Source organism: Passer montanus, unplaced genomic scaffold (assembly GCF_014805655.1).
Source record: "Passer montanus isolate IOZ18808 unplaced genomic scaffold, ASM1480565v1 scaffold145, whole genome shotgun sequence".
Taxonomy (NCBI): domain Eukaryota; kingdom Metazoa; phylum Chordata; class Aves; order Passeriformes; family Passeridae; genus Passer; species Passer montanus.
Window position 1 is genome coordinate 502,511 of NW_024361496.1, and position 18,357 is coordinate 520,867.

Sequence of the window (18,357 nt, forward strand, 5' to 3'; positions counted from 1 at the left end):
CTTGGTGTTGGGGAGCCCTGGGGACGAACCCAGGCACACACTGAGGGACACCCAGCTGGGACAGAGCCTGGGCTGGGTCCTGCTGGGCACTGGGGTGGGCACTGCCCTCGTGTGCCCTTGGGGGAAGGTGGTGAATGCGCCCTGGGCTGCAGGAGGAGGGAGGGGTGATTCCCAAAGCCCTGAGCCCACCCCGCAGGGCTGTGCAGTGTGCTGGGGGCCCACTGCAGCAGTGCCATGGACACACAGGGGATGATGAAGGAGAAACTGGAGCTCCCCACCCACGAGGAATGTCTGGGAGAGCCGGGGCTGTCTGGGGAAGAGAAGCTCAGAGTACTGATGTGCTCACCCCACATCAGGACCTGAAGGGAGGGTGAAACCAAGCTCTTCTCAGCAGTGCCCAAAGCCCATGGGCACCACCTGGAACACCATCTGAACCTCAGGAAAACGCTTTTTACTGCTGATGGAGCACTGGCACAGGGTGCCCAGGACGTTGTGTGCTCTTCATCCTTGCAGATGTTCAGACTCTGTCTGGGCAGTCCTGGAGCAGAGATGGGGACCGGGTGCCCTCCAGAGGCTCCTTCCAGCATTAACCAGGGTGTGATTCCATGGAAACCTCCTCCTGCTGGATCAGGGCTGGGTGCTGCTCTCCTCCAGCACCTGCTCATGCCGGAGGCCTCCTGGAGGTGCCCTGGGTGGGGCAGCCCAGAGCTGTGCCCAGGGCCAGGCTCCAGCTGTGCCAAACAATGCACGGCTTCTGCCCTGCCTCCTGCTCTGCCTGCAGCAGAGGCCAGGAGGAAACTGCTTTTTTTATTAAACAGACCCAAATCCACCCACAGCGAGGGGGGACACGGCTGGGAGCTCTGCCTGGGACCCAGCTGAAAGGGACACCAAGCCTGGCAGCTGCTGCTGGAGCAGCGGTGACAAATCTGCTCTGGACGCTTTGCTGAACCCTCTGGAAGCTGGTGCCCATCAGAGCAGCAGGATCCAGGCAGGATTTGGTGTCCTGCAGCCTCCAGAGAGGGCAGAGCAGCCCCGGTGCCTGCAGCCTTGGCTGGGGCCACTGTGGCTCTTCCCTTGGGCTCAGGGGAGGGATGTGTCACCTCCCTGTCCCCTCCTTGTGGGACACCCTCTGCAGCTGCCAGGGCCTTGTCAGCGCCCAGGCCTTGGCTGAGTTTTTGTGGCAAAAGCCTGTTCCTGTTGCTGGTGTCCGTGGCTGCTGGGCCCGTGTGACCACGGGGAGCAGGAGGGCACGGGGGGTGGCAATTGTCACCTGCCCGGGGCTGGGTGCTCTTGGCTCCTGTTGGAAATGGAGGATGGAATTTCAGCAGGAACTTCATTTGGAAGCTGGTGATGGACCTGCTGCTGGCAAGGGGGAGCCCTTTTGGAAATCCCCAAAGTTCCCTGGAGCAAAGGAGGCTCGGGGGGCCCTGGTGGCTCTGCACAGCTCCTGCCAGGAGGGGACAGCCGGGGACAGGGACAGGAGGAGAGGGGACAGCTCAGGCTGGGCCAGGGCAGGTTGGATTGGAGATCAGGGAAAATTTCTTCCCCCAGAGGGTTCTCCAGCCCTGACGCAGCTGCCCGGGGCAGGGGTGGGGTTTAAAAGCCCTGTGGATGTGGCACTTGGGGACAGGGGTCAGTGGTGGCCCTGGCAGGGCTGGGGAATGGCTGGGCCTGATCTCAGAGGGCTTTTCCAGCCTCAGCGAGTCCTGCTCCTGGCAGGGTGCAGCAGCTGGGACAGACATCCTGACAGAACTCACCTGCTTCCTCTTCCTCCCCTGCACTCAGCAGGAGCCGTGGGTTCCCTGCTCCTAGCTGGAGAAGAAACTCCTTAGAAACAAAAAAACAAACAAAAATATTCCATATTCTGCCCCCAGCATTTCCCATGCCAGAGCAGCAGAGGGAGGCTGAGGAGCCCCTTTCCCACACACCACATCCCAGTTTTTACCCTCCATCTATTCCGTGTTTTCCTCGTTACCCAGATTCCAACCCCATCCCTGGGGAGCACACTGAATGTGCTCAAGCTGCAGATGATAAGCAAACACCAAGTTGCTATAATCAATCCCTTGATGAGCTATTTACCATGTGACATCACCAAAATATTTCTGGTTGGGAACGATGTTTATCTTCCTCTGCTTTCCAAACTCCTCGTAGCCCTGAAAATCCAAGTCCCAGGACTCCAGGCGTGAACTTTTTCTCTCTTAACCTGTATTTATACTATAAAAATCTGATTTACCTACAGGAGAAGCTTGTTTACTGGCAGAAGACACGTGTTCCTTCTCCTTCTGCTGCTTGCCATGGCTTCACACAGTAAAGTCTGTAATTCAGGAAGGAATGGAGTGAATTAGACCTGGAACTCGTTACAGCCACCAAGAAATTCAGCAGTGCTGAAAATAGAATTCTAATCTCAGGATCTCAGAGGCAAAGGAATTAAGATCTTGTCCTTCCACCAAGGCAGACGCTTGGGTTGACCTTCACTTCAGCCACACAACCCCAGAGAATGTCCTGAGATCCTCAGGGTGCTCCATGGGGGTAGGAAGGATGAGTGATGTCACCTGGGCAATCTCGAGAAGGGGCTCCCACCTTATCTCAGGTGTCTTATCTCAGGTATGTCAGGTACCCCCTGCTCTAGCTCTTTGAGGAACATGAGGTGGGGTCAGCTGTCCAAACACCCTCGAGTTTCTGCAGCTTTATCCTTCAGGCTGCACAATCTAAACTGGGAATTCTTGCTTGGATGAGGGAATATTGCCTGGGTAGCTCTACCATCAAGAAATAGGGTTTTTTTGTGGACCTGCTAATTCAGGGGAAAAAATCCATTCCTGCTCGTGTTTTCCAGGGAATTGAAATTAAGAAAACAAATTAAAGTGTTTGTAATCACCTTTAATGTAAGAAATGTAGCCCTGGGCACACACTGAAGATGATTATTTGAATGTGCTGGTTCTAGAATGGTTTTTTAAGGACTTTATCCCAGGAATTGACCAGCCCTGGGCTAACTGGAGCTGCCAGGTGAACACCAGGAAAGCAGTGAGAGGAGAGAAAACATGGGACAACGAGGACAGGGTGGGGACAAGGATGTGGTGCAAGGGAGCAGACCCGTGTCCCCATGGCCAGGCCAGAGGTGAGGGTGGCTCGGTGGAGAGAGGGTGGGTGTGCTGGAGGAGCACCAGGAACACCCAGCTGGGTGCACTCACTGCCAGCACAGCTCCTCAGGTGCAGAGGACACCCAGGGGCTCTCCTCACTTCCCAAGGTCCCTGCCAGCTTCTGAGGGGTCAGGAGGCTCTTGGAGGCCACAGGAGCTCAAGAACCATCACCACGAAGAGCAGTGAATCCCACCACCACCCAGGGCAGTCTGGGGGGTTTCCTTCCTCCAGCGACATCCCAGTGCTTGGGATGAGGATGGGCAGGGATGAAGGAGGGCAGGATGCTCCTCCAGAGACATCCCAGTGCTTGGGGTTGGGATGAGGGAGGGCAGGGATGAAGGAGGGGAGGATGCTCCCCCAGAGACATCCCAGTGCCCAGGGCAGGGGTGAGGGAGGGCAGGATGCTCCCCCAGAGACATCCCAGTGCCCAGGGCAGGGTTGAGGGTGGGCAGGATGCTCCTCCAGAGACATCCCAGTGCTTGGGATGAGGATGGACAGGGATGAAGGAGGGCAGGATGCTCCTCCAGAGACATCCCAGTGCCCGGGGCAGGGTTAGGGGAGGTCAGGATGCTCCTCCAGAGACATCCCAGTGTCCAGGGCAGGGGTGAGGGAGGGCAGGATGCTCCTCCAGAGACATCCCAGTGCCCAGGGCAGGGTTGGGGGAGGTCAGGATGCTCCCCCAACTCGTCCTCCTGCTGCCACTGGTGTGAGGACTGCCCTGCACCTCCAGCAGCCCAAAGCCCAGCCTGGCTCCCCGTTTCCAGCTCGGTGCCATGCCGGTGGGGCTCAGCAGGACCCCAGACCCCTGCCCGTGCCCAGGACGGCCCCAGGGCCGTGTCACAGGCGGCTCCCCAGCCCTGCCCCTCGCAGCCCTCCCCGCGGCCAGGAGATGGAACTGTTGGCCCGGCCCTGCTCTGCTGGGGCCGCAGAGCCCCGGGCCCTCTGAGCCTTCCCAGCCGAGCCCAGGAGGAGCTGCCCCTCCCTGAAGTGTCCCAGGACGGGGCTCGGAGCAGCCCGGGCTGGTGGGAGGTGTCCCTGCCATGGCAGGGGTGGCACTGGGGGCTGTTCGAGGCCCATTCCAAACCAAACCATTCCATGATTCCATGATCCCGGCATGCAGCAAGGCGCTCATGGAGGTCCCAGAGCTTGGAGTGCCCTGTGCCCAGTGTGGGATGAAGCCCCGGTCCCACACGTGCTCCAGGGGACAATATTCTCCTCTGGGACCACTCGGGATGTCCCTGTGCCCACAGAGGACTGCAGTGCCTTCCCTTAAAAACCTGGACCGGGAAATGAAACGTGAAATATTTAACGAGCGGCTGAAATATTTAACGGCAGAGGTTCTGACTGCAGAATCCAGCCTTGGGAGATCAGAACAACCCCAAGCATGGCTGGCCCCAATTTTGGCGCTGCTGAGCTGTCCCCGAGTCCTCTCCCGGCTCCCAAACCCCCGGGGATGATGCGATGGACACGAGGGACAGGGTGCCCGCTGTCCTGGCGTGTCCCCTGCCGGAATTTGGGGTTGGCAGAGGGTGGGGGCAGAACAGGCTCGGCGCGTCCGCCCGGTCCCCGCGGCGCCGTGGTGGCACCTGGTGGCACCTGGTGACACCGGCAGGTCCTGCCGGGCCGGCGGCGCGGGTGTGGCGGCCCCGGGGCTGGGCACGGGGTTTGGATGCCCCGGGGCCGCCGCGATCCGCGCTGGGGCCGTCCCCGTCCCTCGGCGCGCCTCTCCTCAAACTCGGGGTTCAGCAAATGCCCCCAAAACTCGGGGGGTGCACCCAGTCCTGGCGAGCCTCGTGAACAGCACGAAACGTCACCAAATGTCACCAAATGTCACCAAATGTCACCAAATGTCACCAAATGTCACCAAAATTCTCACCAAATCTCATCAAATATCACCGAATCTTGCCAAATTTTGGTGAATCTCATACAATCTCACTAACTTTTGGGGAATCTGACCAAATCTTGCCAAATACCACCAAATTTCTGTGAATATCACCAAATCTCACTGAATCTCACCAAATTTTGGTGAATCTCATCAAGCCTTACCAAATCTCACTAAATTCTGGTGAATCTTACAAAATCTTGCAAAATCTCACCGAATCTCACCGAATTTTGGTGAATCATCATAAAATCTTAGCAAATCCACCACATTTTGGTGAATTTCACCAAATCTCCCTCAATTTTGATGAATGTCACCAACTCTCAGCCACTCTGCGCCGTGCCCTGCTGCCCTGGCACTCACAGAGGACCCCGGGATGTGCCCCGTGCCCGGGGGTGAATCCGGTGCCACATCCCGGTCCCCTGCCCAGGGAGCTCTGCCCGGCGCGGGGGCACCGTGGCCCCTCTGGGACAGCTGGGGGACACTCTGGGTGCCAGCCCAGCCCTGTCACCTGCCCTTGTGAGCCCCGGCCTGTGGCAGGGCAGGAGAATCCCAAACTGTTGGGCTTTGGCCCAAAAATCAGAGTGAATAAAATAAAATAAAAATAAATTTACTATTAATTATAAATTTAAATTTATTATGAAATATAACAAACACCTGAAATTAAATAAAAATAAATTATATAAAACAGTAATAAATTACTGTAAAATAAAAAGAAAGTCAAACAAAAAGCTTAAATAAAAACATAAATAAATGGAAATTTAAAAATAAAATAAATAATAGAATGAAATAAAATGTAAATAAAGTAGTTAAGTAAAATGTAATGAAATAATGCATACATAGAACATAAAAATGAAAGAAAAATTGAATAGATAAGTAGAATGAAAGTAAATTTAAAAATAAGTATAGAATTAAATGAAATAAATAAGACAGGATAAAATAAGGGGGGGAAAGTAATAAAAATAAAATAAAGTGCAATAATAAAATAAAGTGTAATAGCAAAATAAAAACACTTAAGAACAATATTTTAAAAATAAATAAAATTTAATAAAAATAAAAAAATAAAATATAAAATTAAAATAGAAAATACATTTTATTTAGTATAATATAAATTATTAATAATTAAATTTAATATTAAATTTTATTTAAGATAATATAAAAAGTAAGTCTAAAATAAAGTTTAAAATAATAAAATAAAATAAATAAAATAAAATAATAAATAAATAAATAAATAAAATTAAAATAAATTAAAATAAAATAAATAGAATAGAATAAAATAGAATAAAATAAAATAATAAAATAAATAAATAAATAAAAATAAAATAAATTAAAATAAAATAAATAGAATAGAATAGAATAGAATAGAATAAAATAAAATAATAAAATAAAATTTAAATTATATTAAATTAAAATATAATAAAATAAAATAAATAAAATAAAATAAAAATTAAATTAAAATATAATAAAATAAAATAAATAAAATAAAATAAAAATCAAATTAAATTAAAATATAATAAAATAAAATAAATAAAATAAAATAAAATAAAATAATAAAATAAATGAACCGGGCTGCAGTAAGCCTCGCGGGGCAGCGCCGCTCCGCTCCCAGCCTGCAGCCGAGCAGGTGCCGGGGCCGCCTCTGGCTGCGGCCGGGGCGGGGGCCGGGCCGGGCGGGGCGTTTATAGCGCCAGAACGCCCCGCAGAAGTTGCAAACGGCGGCGAGCGGCGGCGGGGACGGGCTCGGCCGAAGCTGGGCTCGGAGCCCCGCCATGGGCAACGCGGCCGGGGGGCTGGAGGGGGGCGCGGCCCCGCGGGAGCCCCGCGACCACCGCCCGCAGCCCGGGGCCCCCCCGCCGCCGCGCCGCCCCCCCGGCAGCCCATGCCCGGCGCCGCCGAGCTGGAGGAGCGCTTCGGCCGCGTCCTGGTGAGCGGGGCCGGGAGCGCGGGGCACCGGGCACGACACGGGGTCCGGCGGGAGGGGCCGGCACACCCCGGGGGACAGGGGGACAGGGTGGGGGTCCCTCAGCATCCCTGCCGGCCCCAGCATCGCTAGCAGCGTTACCGCCGTTATCAGCATTGTAACGATCGCATTGTTACTACTCCGTCGTTCTACTAATTATTAGATTTATTATTTAATTGGTGTTCTTATTGATAATGATGACTGCCCCGCTGTCACCTCGTTTCCCCGGGGACGCTGAGCCTGCCCTGGGATGACCCCCAGCCGCTGCCTCCCCTCCTCGCTCTCACCTTGGGGGGACCCCAGCCCCAAGTGCTTGGGGTGACCCCGAGTCCCGGGGCCCGGGCGGGCTCCGCCATGGCGGGATCGGCGGCAGGGCCGGAGCGCGCCGCGAGCAGCCGGGGCTGCGGATGGCGATGCTTCGCTCCCCTCCTCTTCCTCCTCTTCCTCCTCCCCGGAGCAGGGCAAGCCCCGCGGTGGGCAGCGGCGATGCCGAGCGCGTTCCCGTGGCATGGATGGAGGGATGAAGGGATGGAGGGAAGGATGGAGGGAGGGATGGCAGCCCGGGAGCCGCTCTCCCGCAGTTCCCCGCCGCTCCCGCTCGCTCCGTCCTTGAGCGGGCCGGGCTGGCCGTGACCTTCCCGCCGGGAGGGCCGGGTCCCGCCGCCGCGCCGCCCGCTCCAGCCCTGCCCGTGCCCTCCCCAGAAACGCTCCGAGGAAAAGGAGCCGCTGCTTTAATCCCCCCGCGGGAGATGGAGCCGATGCCGTGCCGGGCGCAGCTTCCACCATGCCGGCACGCCGGGATGCGCTCGGCTGGACCTGCCGGGATCTGCCCGCCTGGGTGCCCACCCCAGCCCCCAGCACAAATTCCCTGGGAGCTGTTTTGCCTCGTGCAGTGTAGGGGATTATTTGGGATGAGCGTGGCAGCGGGAGCGGTGCCCGCGGCTGCAGGGGGCGATGCGGCGGGCGCTGCTCGGCGGGACCCCGCGGGGCTCCGGGAGGCTTTGCCGGGGGACACCGGGGTGGCAGGCGGCTGGGGGGTGGCGGTGCCCCCGGTGGCTCCGGCTGTCACGGCAGCGGCGGCAGGAAGGGACTCGGGGTGTTTCCGCTGTGAGGCCCCAGGAAGCGGCACTTTGAGCGGGCTGGGCCCGGCAGGTTGGAAATCCTCAACCAAAAAATGATCGGAGAAGGGCAAACCGCCGCTGCAGGCCCGCAGCACCGCCTTGCCTGCCCTCATCCCGAGGGAAAGGCCTTCTGTAGGAAACGGGGCACCAGGGGCTGGGCACGGCCCGACGGGAAGCGGGTGTCTTGTGAAAGCGGCTGTCCCAATTCTGCTTCCTCCTTTCACACTCCCTTCCCCATTCTCGTGGCTGTGGGGGCAGCAGAACCCCGGGGGGATGGGGACAGGGGGTCCCTCTGCCCTCACCCGGCACAAACACATCCCCTGGCTCTGCCTTCAACTTTTCTGCCTCCTGAGCTCCGTGGTGGAGCAGGTGGTGATGAGTTGGGAATCTCCTGGTGGGACTCGATCCAGACCTCACACGTTGCCATGGTTGCAGTGATGCCACGAGAGCTCAGTGCAAATCACTTTTGGGCTGGACATCCCAAACTGGGAGAGCTGGTGGTGCCAAGCCTTGGCAGAAAGGCCCAGGGAGGAGCCCAGGGGATCCAAACTGCTGCTGGGAAGGGGATACACCCATTCCGTGCCAAGAAACGGGAATTTAGTTTCCCAAAACTTCATTCTCAAAAATTGGCTTCTTCCCAGCTGGGGCACTGTGGCAGATGCTGCTTTGGCAGAGCAATGGGAGGGTTGTCCCGTGCCAAGTAGTTTGGGATATGACCAGGTGGATTTTTGGGATGGAGCAGAGGAAGAGCATCTTTCCTGCTGGGATAGGGATGCCCAGATACTCCTGCTAGAAGCAAGCAGGATTTCCCTCCCTTTGCATGTCAAGGGGCATTAATTGGGAACATATTAATGGAATTGTGAGTTGAGGTGTGGTGGAGTCAAAACCAAGCAGTGGCTGGCTGGGACAGGGGCTGCTCCAGCCGGGAGCTTTGCCTGGTGGGGCTTTGCTGCCTCTTCTCCCAGGAGCTGGGGGAGTGCGAGGCCAACGTCACCACTGCAGATGTTTGCAGATGTTTGCAGATGTGCTGTTGGCCCCAGCAGCAGGACGGGTCACCAGCCAGCCCTGGCCACGGTGTCAGCCTCGGCTCAACCAGGAAACAAAGCTGGTCCTCAGCTTCTGCTGGATCCATCTCCAGCACGGTGGCCCAGCCTGGCTGGGGGATGTGGGGCTGCACCAGGGTGTCCCCAGGGGGAACCTGTGTCCTGGGAGGGACATTGCCTGCGAGCCACCAGCTGCTGCATCAGGGCCTGGAGATGTCCTGGTGCAGGAGCCCTCCTGTGCTGCTGGATCCAGCCCGGGTGAGCCAGGACGACATCCCAGGGCAGGGTGGGCAGCCAGGCCCCCAGCAGGGATGAGTGGGATCAGGCTCCTCTCCCTGGTTCCAGCTACAGCAGCTTCTGCTTGTTCTTAAAATAGAGCTGGAGCCGCAGGCAGCCACACAGCCCAGCCCGGCCCAGCCCAGCCCGGCCCACCACCCCCAGTCATCCTGGGCACACCGGGTGGGTTTGGGTCTGGCTGGATCCAGGGAGTCCCTGCTGGGATGAGCTGGTCCTGGCAGTGTCCCCCAGCCCAGTTTGTGCATCAGGGGGGCCAGGGGGCCCTGGCTGGGCCTGGTCCTGCTCCGTGCCTTGCGCTGAGCCCTGGGAAGGGGCAGGAGAACAGCTCCAGTGGCAGTCAGGGGCACTGGAGGGGACACTGTGGGACAGCTGGCACCTCAGGACTGGGCATGTCCAAACCAGCTCAGGGGTGCTCTGCGGCCCGGAGGGACGGAGCATCCCAGGAGTGGCACGGTCCCTTGGTCACCCGGGCAGCTGGAGATGCTGGGGCCAGCCCCTGAGCTGCCCTCTGGGGCACTTCCCTGCCCTGTCCCCTCCCGTGGCAGGATTTTGTGCCTGGCGCTAGGCTGGGATGTTGTCCCACCACACGCGCTGCCAAGGCTTGCCCTGCCCTCTCTGTGCACACACCCCCGTGCCCGGTGACAGCTCTGCCAGGGCTCAGCGTGGCTCACGCTCAGCCCTTCCCCGGGGATGCCAGAACATTCCGTGCCAGCCCTGGTGCAGGGCTCGGCTCGGCCCGGCGCTGCCCGCTCACGTGTGGAACAAAAGGAGGTGTCTGACACCCAAAATAGCTCCGTCCCTGCCAGCCATGACAGCAAAAGGTTCTTTTGTACCAGAAAATGATGTTGGTGCGGCTTCACCTCCCCTGGCCTTGGTTTCAGCAGAGGGCAAAGCCTGGCTCACCCCAGAGCTGGTGCTGGGCCCCGCCAGGCTCCTCCTGGTGCTGGGGTGGCCCTGCAGGCTCTGTGGCACTTTGTGTCACAGCAGGGCTGTGGGGGGACATGTGGTGGCACCCACTCAGTGACGTGGTGGCTGTGAGGCTGCTGGGGAGCCCCGGGCAGGGCGGGATGAGGGCGCTGATGACGGCAGGTGGATGTGGCTGCTGGGGCAGGCCGCTGTGCCTGCTCCATCCTTGTCCCCAAAGGAGGAAGATGAGGAGGACCACGTCCTTCCTCTGACGCCTGTGGGGTGCTTGGCTGCTGCCCTGCCCCACATCACCCACTGCCCCACATCACCCACTCTGCCTCACATCACCCACCCTGCCCCACATCACCCACTGCCCCACATCACCCACCCAGCCCCACATCACCCACCCAGCCCCACAGCCCCCGCCCTGCCCCACCTCCCGCAGCAGCGGTCCCCCCTCCCGGCAGGAAATGAGAGCCGGTTTCTTTGTGCTGCCGGCTGGGGCTCCTCGGCGGAGTCGCTTCCTCCCCGGCACCGCAAGCCCACCCGGGACAGAGCCACCACCCAGTTTGTACCCGACCTGTGCCACATCCTGCCCGCAGGGGAGGGCCCGCGGGGCTCGGGGCACAGCCAGCTCCACGGGGACAGCCCTGCCCCACCCTCGAGCTGGGTCCTGTCCCACCCGAGGTCCTGCTTGGTTCAGGTCCCATGTGTGATGGTTTAAAGCTGGTCCGTGTGGCAGGTGCCACCATCCCCTCTGTGCCAAGGGCACCCAACAGGGTCCCACAGAGGTGCCGTGAGTGTGGCTGAGCCCACACTGGGGTGTCTGGGTGTGTGATCCCTCTTGGCACAGCTCTGTCCCTCAGTCTGACCCTCAGCCATCCCAAGGATGGCAGCTTGGGACCAGCAGTGGTGACAGCCAGGTGCTGCTGTCACCTTGCCTGCTCCACAACCCAGCAGCTCCAGTGGCTTCACAGTGAGGCCATTTCTGACCGTGCAGCCTGATTGTCCCCCTGCCCAGCCCTTCGTGCCATCAGCCCCAGCGCAGCCCAGCTCCTCCCCACCCACAGCTCCTCATTTTGGCTTCTTGTGAAAGCAGCTTGACAGGTCCTCCCTGGAGGAGGGGGAGAGGTTTCTGTTCCTGCCCACCACAGTGGGACCTCTCCCCTTGGACCTGCTCTTCTGTGGGTAACCAAAGCCCTGGGAGATGCCTTCCTCCAAGGATGTGGTTGTTCCAGCATGGCATGCACCCCACATCCCCATGCTCCTCCTCAGGGAGCCCCAAGACTGGGATGTAGGGGTGGCCTGGGGCTGTGCACTGCTCCACGTGCCATCGTGCCAGCCTGCAGGTGCTCTCCAGCTGAGCTGGGGCACCAAAACCTGGGTCTTTCACTGAAATCAATCACCTGTGAGCCGAGCTGAGCTGCAGCCTGGCCCAGGCCATGGAGGGGTCCCATGGAGGTGCCCCAGGGTGTCCCCCAGCAGAGCAGCCGGGGCAGGAGCCGGGTCCTGCCTGTGGCGGGGGCGGTTTTGGCAGCGCCCGGTGCCGAGCGGAAGCCACGTCACGTCCTGTGGTGGCCGTGGGGGCTGGGGCTGTGCAAGGGTGGCAGGGAGGGACGTGGGGACGAGCCCGGCCCTGCCATCACTGTCTCTCAAACGCTGCTTTCCCCAGACGGGCTCGTCACGCACCTGTGCTGGGGGCACTCAGGGGTGACCCCCAAGCACAGCCCAGGCTCCTGGGTCCCTCTGTTGTCACCAGTCATGTCCCTGTCCCTCACCCCGTGTGGCCCTGCTGGGACTGGGCTGGCTGAGGCGGGGCACATGGGGCACTCAGGACTCAGTTCTTCCTCCTGTCCCCCGCCTTGGGGACCCTCGGGTGGGGACATTACTGATGGGTCCATGGGATGCTCACATCCTGGGAACAGTGGTGTTCCCAACCTCCCAATGTCCCCATCATCCCACCAGGGCCCCCATCCTGAGAATGCTGCTTTCATTTTTCCACCGTGATCCCATCCTCCCACCACTGTCCCCATTGTTCTGTCACTGTCCCCGTTGTCCCAGTAGTGTCCCCATCTTCTGGAATCTTCATGTCCCACCAGTGTCCCCATGCTCCATGGGTATCCCCATCTCCCAGTGCTCGCTGAGCAGAGGGTGCTGCATCCCAGGGGGGTTTTGGGGTGACCCCCAGCGCTGACCCCCTTCACCCACAGAATTCCATGAACCTGCCCCCGGACAAGATGAAGCTGCTTAACCAGTACGACAACGAGAAGAAGTGGGAGCTGATCTGTGACCAGGTGAGGTCCAAGCTCACAGCCCCCCCGTGCTGTCCCTGTCCCCAGGTGCCACTCGTGGCACGGTTTGGGTATCAGTCTGGCCGTACCAAGCACTGACATCCATCTCGTTACTGACACAGCACCTCATTAACCTCATTAAGCACTGATGCGGCTGGGGTGGGGACAGGGACACTGTGGCTGCTGTGGGGACAGTGGCAGGTCCCCGTGCTGCAGCGGGTGGCCCAGTTTCAGCCTCTCTCTGGGGCTCGCAGGAGCGTTTCCAGGTGAAGAACCCTCCCTCCGCCTACATCCAGAAGCTGAAGAGCTACCTGGACACGGGAGGTGTCAGCAGGAAGGTGAGGGGGCCCCGCTGCACCCCGGTCCCCTGGGCCCCGTGCCAGGCTGGGCACAGGGATGGTGCCAATGGCTGTCCCCATCCCACAGTTCAAGAGGCGAGTGCAGGAGTCCACGCAGGTGCTCCGGGAGCTGGAGATCTCCCTGAGGACCAACTACATCGGGTAAGGTGGGGTGGCATTGTCACCCGGCTGCTGCCACCGTCCCTGGGATGGGGATGGACGTGTGCTGGCTCTGCCTGGAGGGTGACAGCAGCATGTGCAGGCTGTGGCCTCATCCTGCCCCCTAAGGAGGGTTCTGATGGGAGGCTGAGGGTGCTGGGGGGTCTGAACCCCATTATGGCTCTCTGGCACCCCCAGGTGCCAGGAGGGGCCCTGCCCCCACGCTGGCTGTCCTGACCCTTTGTGGTGGGTGCCTACTGTCCCCAGGGCCAGGCTGTCCTGTCGTGGCAGTGGTGGCAACAGTGGCAGTGGTGGCAGGAGAGCCCTTGGGCTGTGTCCCCCATATATCAGGTTCACCGTGGCACTCACCTGGCCTCCGAGAAATGCCAGCTCATGGTGCCACCTCGTGTTCCCAGCATGTTCCACCTTTGCTGGGGACCTCAGAGCAGGGGTGGCTCTGCTGAGTGTCTGGGCACAGGGGGAAAGAGGATGTGGGGGTTGGCAGAGCCCACTAACCCTCTGCACCCTCCAGCTGGGTCCAGGAGTTCCTCAACGAGGAGAACAAGGGGCTGGACGTGCTGCTGGAGTACCTCGCCTTTGCCCAGTGCTCTGTCGCGTACGTCCCCACGGGGTCCCCTGTCCCCAAGGCTGGGACCAGCCTCCCCTGGGGCTCAGCAGGCCTGGGGCGGTCCCTGGGGGTGCAGTGCTCCATGGCTGGGGCTGGGCAGAACATCCCCAGCATCCCCGAGGGGCATCTGCCCGTGTTGGGGTGCCACGTCTCACCCGTCCCCATGTCCCCACGGGCCACCAGGTATGACATGGAGAGCTCAGAGAACAGCCCCGGCTCTGACAAGGGCAAGGAGCGGTCGCTGGAGGACCTGAACAAAAGCAGCTCCTCGTCCCCCCCGCAGGGCTCCTCCAAGCCGCGGCCCCTCACTGTAAGGTAACGTGTGGTGCCGTCCCCAGCTGTGCCCGTGTCCCCGTGCCGTGTCCCCCGCTGTCGCCTCGCTGCACCCCGGCCGCACCGCGCTTGGAGAGGGGCTTGGCAGGGAGACGCAGGCCCGGCCCTAAAGATGGGCGCCCATTGCTGATGTGAGGGTGGGGACAAAGCCACTTCCCCCCGAGTGTCCCCAGGGGCTGAGCCCTGCCTGGGGGGGGCTGGAGCCGCGTCCCCACCCGGCACTGCCGCCGTGCTGGGGTGCTCCAAACCCCAGGAGTACACAAAAATTGGGGGTGTTGGAGATTCTGGGGGAGCAAATCGCAGCCCCTGGTTTAAAGCCGGGGCGGAGGGACGGGCCTGTGTCCCGCAGCCGGTCCCGGTGCCCGGTGGCTCTCGCTTGGTGCCGCTCGCCCGCAGCCCCGTCTAACCCCGCTCTTCTCTTGCACGCTGCCGGGGACGCGCTGACGGTAGGTGACGGGCACTGGCGGGACGGGGACACCCACGGGACCCCGCTGCTGGTCACCGGCATTGGGGACAGGGCCTGGGGGCGCCCCCGGTGGGCGGGGGGGTCCCAGGGACACCCACCGCGGTCACCCCCCGAGCTGTAACGCGGCACCCCGGGGACCGCGGGGGTCCCTCGCCGCCCGCCAGCAGCTCTGGAGGAGCCGGGGTGTCCCTCCCAGCCCCAGGGACAGGTCAGGAGGGACGTGGCACCCGCAGGGGTCCCATCCCTTGTCCCCGAGCCCGGGTGTCCCCGGGGCGGCGCGGGAGCCCCGTTTCTCCCTCCTGTCCTGCAGGCTCTAACGCGCCTCCAGCTGCTGCCTCTCGAACCAGCACATCCACACCCTCCTCCGCCACGTCCACCCCAGCGCCCCCTGCGGTGCCCCGGGCAGCGATGGGGACAGTGCCCCCAGGTCACCCGGCAGCTCCTGCCCGCCCCGGTGAGCCTCCGAGACCGCCCGTGCGCACGAGGGGCCCAAACCCACCCCCCATCACCCCCCGGGCCCAAACCCATCCCACCCCCATCACCCCCGGGCTTCTAGACGGGCACGGACGCGAGGGGCTCTCCCGCCCGGTGTCCCGGTGTCCCCGCCGCCGCTGCCACCCCTGCGCTGTCCCGTCCCCGCTTTGCGCTGCGCCCGCCGCCGCCCCGGGCCCCGCTCAGCCGCGCTCTCCCCGCCCAGGCTGAACCCCTCGCACAGCAGGAAGGCGCTGCGCAACTCGCGGCTCGTCAGCCAGAAGGACGATGTCCATGTGTGCATCATGTGCCTCCGCGCCATCATGAACTACCAGGTGCGAGTGGGCGGCATCCGCGGGGATCCGCCCGGGGCTCCCCGGCGTGGGCAGCCCCGGGGTGGGAGCGGGTCTGCGTCCCCTGGCTCTGAGATGTCCTCACTCGACCTCCTGCCTGGGGGGGACCCTGTCCCGCGGTCCTTGAGTGCTCCAGGGGGACACACAGCCCATGAACGCTCCTTTCCCCTCCCCAGTCTGGCTTCAGCCTGGTGATGAACCACCCAGCCTGTGTCAACGAGATCACCCTGAGCCTCAACAACAAGAGCGCCAGGTAGGAGCTGTCCTGCCCCCCGTTGTCCCTTGTCCCCCTGTCCCCGCGGCCCCAGCCCCCTCACACCGTGTGTCTGCAGGACCAAGGCTCTGGTGCTGGAGCTGCTGGCCGCTGTCTGCCTGGTCCGAGGCGGCCACGACATCATCCTGGCTGCCTTTGACAACTTCAAGGAGGTGAGTCTCCATCCCCAAGATGGAGAGATGGAGGGACACCCAGTCCCCAGCAGGGACACCCAGTCCCCACATGAATATCTGTGTTTCACCTGGATTTGTGCTTCAAAAAAAAGGCACAAATCCTGTGTGTGGCAGAGCCCTGCACCACCCTCAAACCTCTGGCTCGCTTAAGGATGTTCCACTCACTGGGTTTGATGTCCCCATGCCACCATGTGTCCCCAGGGCCATGTCCCAGCTGGGCCAGGTGCCTGGCAGCACCACTCAGAGTTGGAATGGTGTCACCAATAGATACCTCCTGTCCTGTCCCCCTCCTGGGTGTCCCCTGGCCATGTCCTCGCTGGCCTTCAGCCCCCTGCTCCCCCCAGGTCTGCGGGGAGAAGAACCGCTTCGAGAAGCTGATGGAGTATTTCCGAAATGAGGACACCAACATTGACTTCATGGTGAGTGGCTGCTGGGGGCCACACTCTGCTGTCCCCAGGGCGTCATGCCACCAAGGCTGCTGCACTGTCCCCAGGACATTATGCCCAAAGAGCTCCGAAGCCACCACACTGTCCCTATGGCATCATGTCCCAAAGGATGCTGAATGACCAAATCTCCCCAGGCCACCATGTCCTCAGGGGCTGCTGAGCCACCGTGCTGGGGTGGCATGTCCCAAGGACTGTTCTGCTGTCCCCAAAGGCTTCTAAGCCACTACACTGTGCCCATGGCATCGTGTCCCCAAGGGCTTCTAAGCCACCAAACTGTCCCCAGGCCATCATGTCCCAAGGCATGCTGTCCCACCAAACTGTCCCCAGGCCATCATGTCCCAAGGCATGCTGTCCCACCAAACTGTCCCCAGGCCATCATGTCTCCATGATCACTGTGCTGTCCCCAGGGCACCAGGTCCCCAGGACTGTGTCAACCCCCATGCTCTCCCCAGGGGCACCATGTCCCCGAGGGCCACCAAGGCCCCGTGCAGCCCCTGGGGCAGCATCCCCACGAGCTGTCCTGGCCCCGTGCTGAGCCGTGTCCCCGCAGGTGGCCTGCATGCAGTTCATCAACATCGTGGTGCACTCGGTGGAGAACATGAACTTCCGCGTGTTCCTGCAGTACGAGTTCACCCACCTGGGGCTGGACCAGTACCTGGAGGTGGGTGACCCCGGGGCTGGGTGATCCTGAGGGTGGGAGTGGATGATCCCAGGGGTGGGGGATCCCGAGGGTGGGTGATCCCAGGGTGGAAGTGGGTGACCCCGGGGCTGGGTGATCCCGGGGGTGGGTTATCCCAGGGGTGGGTGACCCCAGGGGTGGGAGTGGGTGACCCCGGGTCTGGGTGATCCTGGGGGTGGGTTATCCCAGGGGTGGGTGACCCCAGGGGTGGGAGTGGGTGATCCCGAGGGTGGGTGATCCCGAGGGTGGGTGATCCCAGGGGTGGGGGATCCCAAGGGTGGGTGATCCCCGGGTGGAAGTGGGTGATCCCAGGGGTGGGGGTGCTCGCTGGCCCCCATGGTGACACGGCTGTCCCTCGGCAGACTCTGCGCCTCACTGAGAGCGACAAGCTGCAGGTGCAGATAGGGGTGGGGGTGCCGCTGGCCCCCATGGTGACACGGCTGTCCCTCGGCAGACTCTGCGCCTCACTGAGAGCGACAAGCTGCAGGTGCAGATCCAAGCCTACCTGGACAACGTCTTCGACGTGGGGGCCATGCTGGAGGACTCGGAGACCAAGACGGCGGTGCTGGAGCACATGGAGGAGCTGCAGGAGCACGTCAGCCAGGTGGGCCGTGGGCGCGGGGGCAGAGCCGCTGACGCAAGCCCCGAGGGAGGGATGAGGACGGGGCTGAGCGGCGGCGCCTCGTCCCCCACAGTTGACAGAGAAGCTGCAGGATGCGGAGAACGACTCCATGGCCAAGATAGCGGAGCTGGAGAAGCAGCTGAGCCAGGCGCGGCGGGAGCTGGAGGCGCTGCGGGTGAGCCGGGGGTGCCGAGGGAAGGCTGGGGCTCAGGGGCCGGCTCTGGGGGTGCACAGGGACACCAGTGACCTGCCGGGGGTTGTCACCTCTCCAGGAGCAGCTGAGCCCCCCGCGGCCGCCCAGCCCGCCGTCCCCGCAGCCCCAGGAGTGCTACCGGCTGGCGCTGGAGCGGCGGCTGGCGGAGCTCGAGGAGAAGGGGCTGGTGCAGATTCTGCGTGGGCCCGACGGAGACGTCGCCATCGAAATTGTCCCCGTTGTCATAGAAACCCCCGCAACCCCCGTGGTTTCCGGGGAAGCCGCTGTCACCACCGACACCACCGCCACCTGCACAGGTACCGCGGGTGCGAGGGGGTGTCCCCTTCCCGGCGGGGCACCTGGCACCGAGGAGGGGTGGCAGCGAGTCTCGGGGCACAGAAACTGAGGCGGGGCTGTGGGGATGTGCCGGGGGACTCAGGGTAATGCGGTGGCAGAGGGAGCACGCTGGTGGCACCGTGCCCTGCCGTGTCACCGTCTCACCCACCTCTTCTTTCCCTTGCAGATGCTCCGGCTCTGGCTCCGGCCCCACCTCCCCCACCAGCACCTGCTGCCCCCCCGCCCCCGCC

General features: G+C 60.9%; 2 protein-coding genes across 6 annotated transcripts in view; one reads left to right on the forward strand and one right to left on the reverse strand.

Annotated features, from left to right (window-relative positions):
* Nucleotides 1–6,603: 6,603 nt before the first annotated feature.
* Nucleotides 6,604–18,357, forward strand: part of FMNL1 (formin like 1) — a 17,267-nt gene continuing 5,513 nt past the window's right edge. Inside the window, exons 1-16 of one of the 4 annotated variants that reach the window (XM_039700898.1) lie at nucleotides 6,605–6,941; nucleotides 12,555–12,638; nucleotides 12,890–12,973; nucleotides 13,062–13,135; nucleotides 13,665–13,748; nucleotides 13,944–14,075; nucleotides 14,888–15,013; nucleotides 15,257–15,365; nucleotides 15,560–15,636; nucleotides 15,716–15,809; nucleotides 16,175–16,249; nucleotides 16,827–16,937; nucleotides 17,410–17,559; nucleotides 17,651–17,752; nucleotides 17,850–18,087; nucleotides 18,294–18,357. The exon at nucleotides 18,294–18,357 is cut by the window's right edge and continues 95 nt beyond it. In XM_039700898.1, the coding sequence (XP_039556832.1) occupies nucleotides 6,897–6,941; nucleotides 12,555–12,638; nucleotides 12,890–12,973; nucleotides 13,062–13,135; nucleotides 13,665–13,748; nucleotides 13,944–14,075; nucleotides 14,888–15,013; nucleotides 15,257–15,365; nucleotides 15,560–15,636; nucleotides 15,716–15,809; nucleotides 16,175–16,249; nucleotides 16,827–16,937; nucleotides 17,410–17,559; nucleotides 17,651–17,752; nucleotides 17,850–18,087; nucleotides 18,294–18,357 (1,649 nt within the window). In that variant the 5' untranslated portion in view covers nucleotides 6,605–6,896. Of the gene's footprint in view, nucleotides 6,942–12,554; nucleotides 12,639–12,889; nucleotides 12,974–13,061; nucleotides 13,136–13,664; nucleotides 14,076–14,887; nucleotides 15,014–15,256; nucleotides 15,366–15,559; nucleotides 15,637–15,715; nucleotides 15,810–16,174; nucleotides 16,250–16,826; nucleotides 16,938–17,409; nucleotides 17,560–17,650; nucleotides 17,753–17,849; nucleotides 18,088–18,293 lie in introns of all 4 variants that reach the window. The other 3 variants (XM_039700896.1, XM_039700899.1, XM_039700897.1) reach the window with 3 other exon arrangements.
* LOC120498322 (translation initiation factor IF-2-like) lies at nucleotides 6,955–17,576 on the reverse strand. 2 transcript variants are annotated; one of them, XM_039700900.1, is made up of 2 exons: nucleotides 17,461–17,576; nucleotides 6,955–9,741 (listed from the first exon to the last, which is right to left on the reverse strand). In XM_039700900.1, exon 2 carries the CDS (start codon nucleotides 8,413–8,415, stop codon nucleotides 7,261–7,263), a length of 1,155 nt encoding a protein of 384 aa, XP_039556834.1. In that variant the 5' UTR covers nucleotides 8,416–9,741; nucleotides 17,461–17,576; the 3' UTR covers nucleotides 6,955–7,260. The 2 variants fall into 2 exon arrangements, 1 of the variants encoding a protein (XP_039556834.1); XR_005626661.1 differs by lacking the exon at nucleotides 6,955–9,741 and adding an exon at nucleotides 9,751–10,619 and having other exon boundaries at nucleotides 17,461–17,548.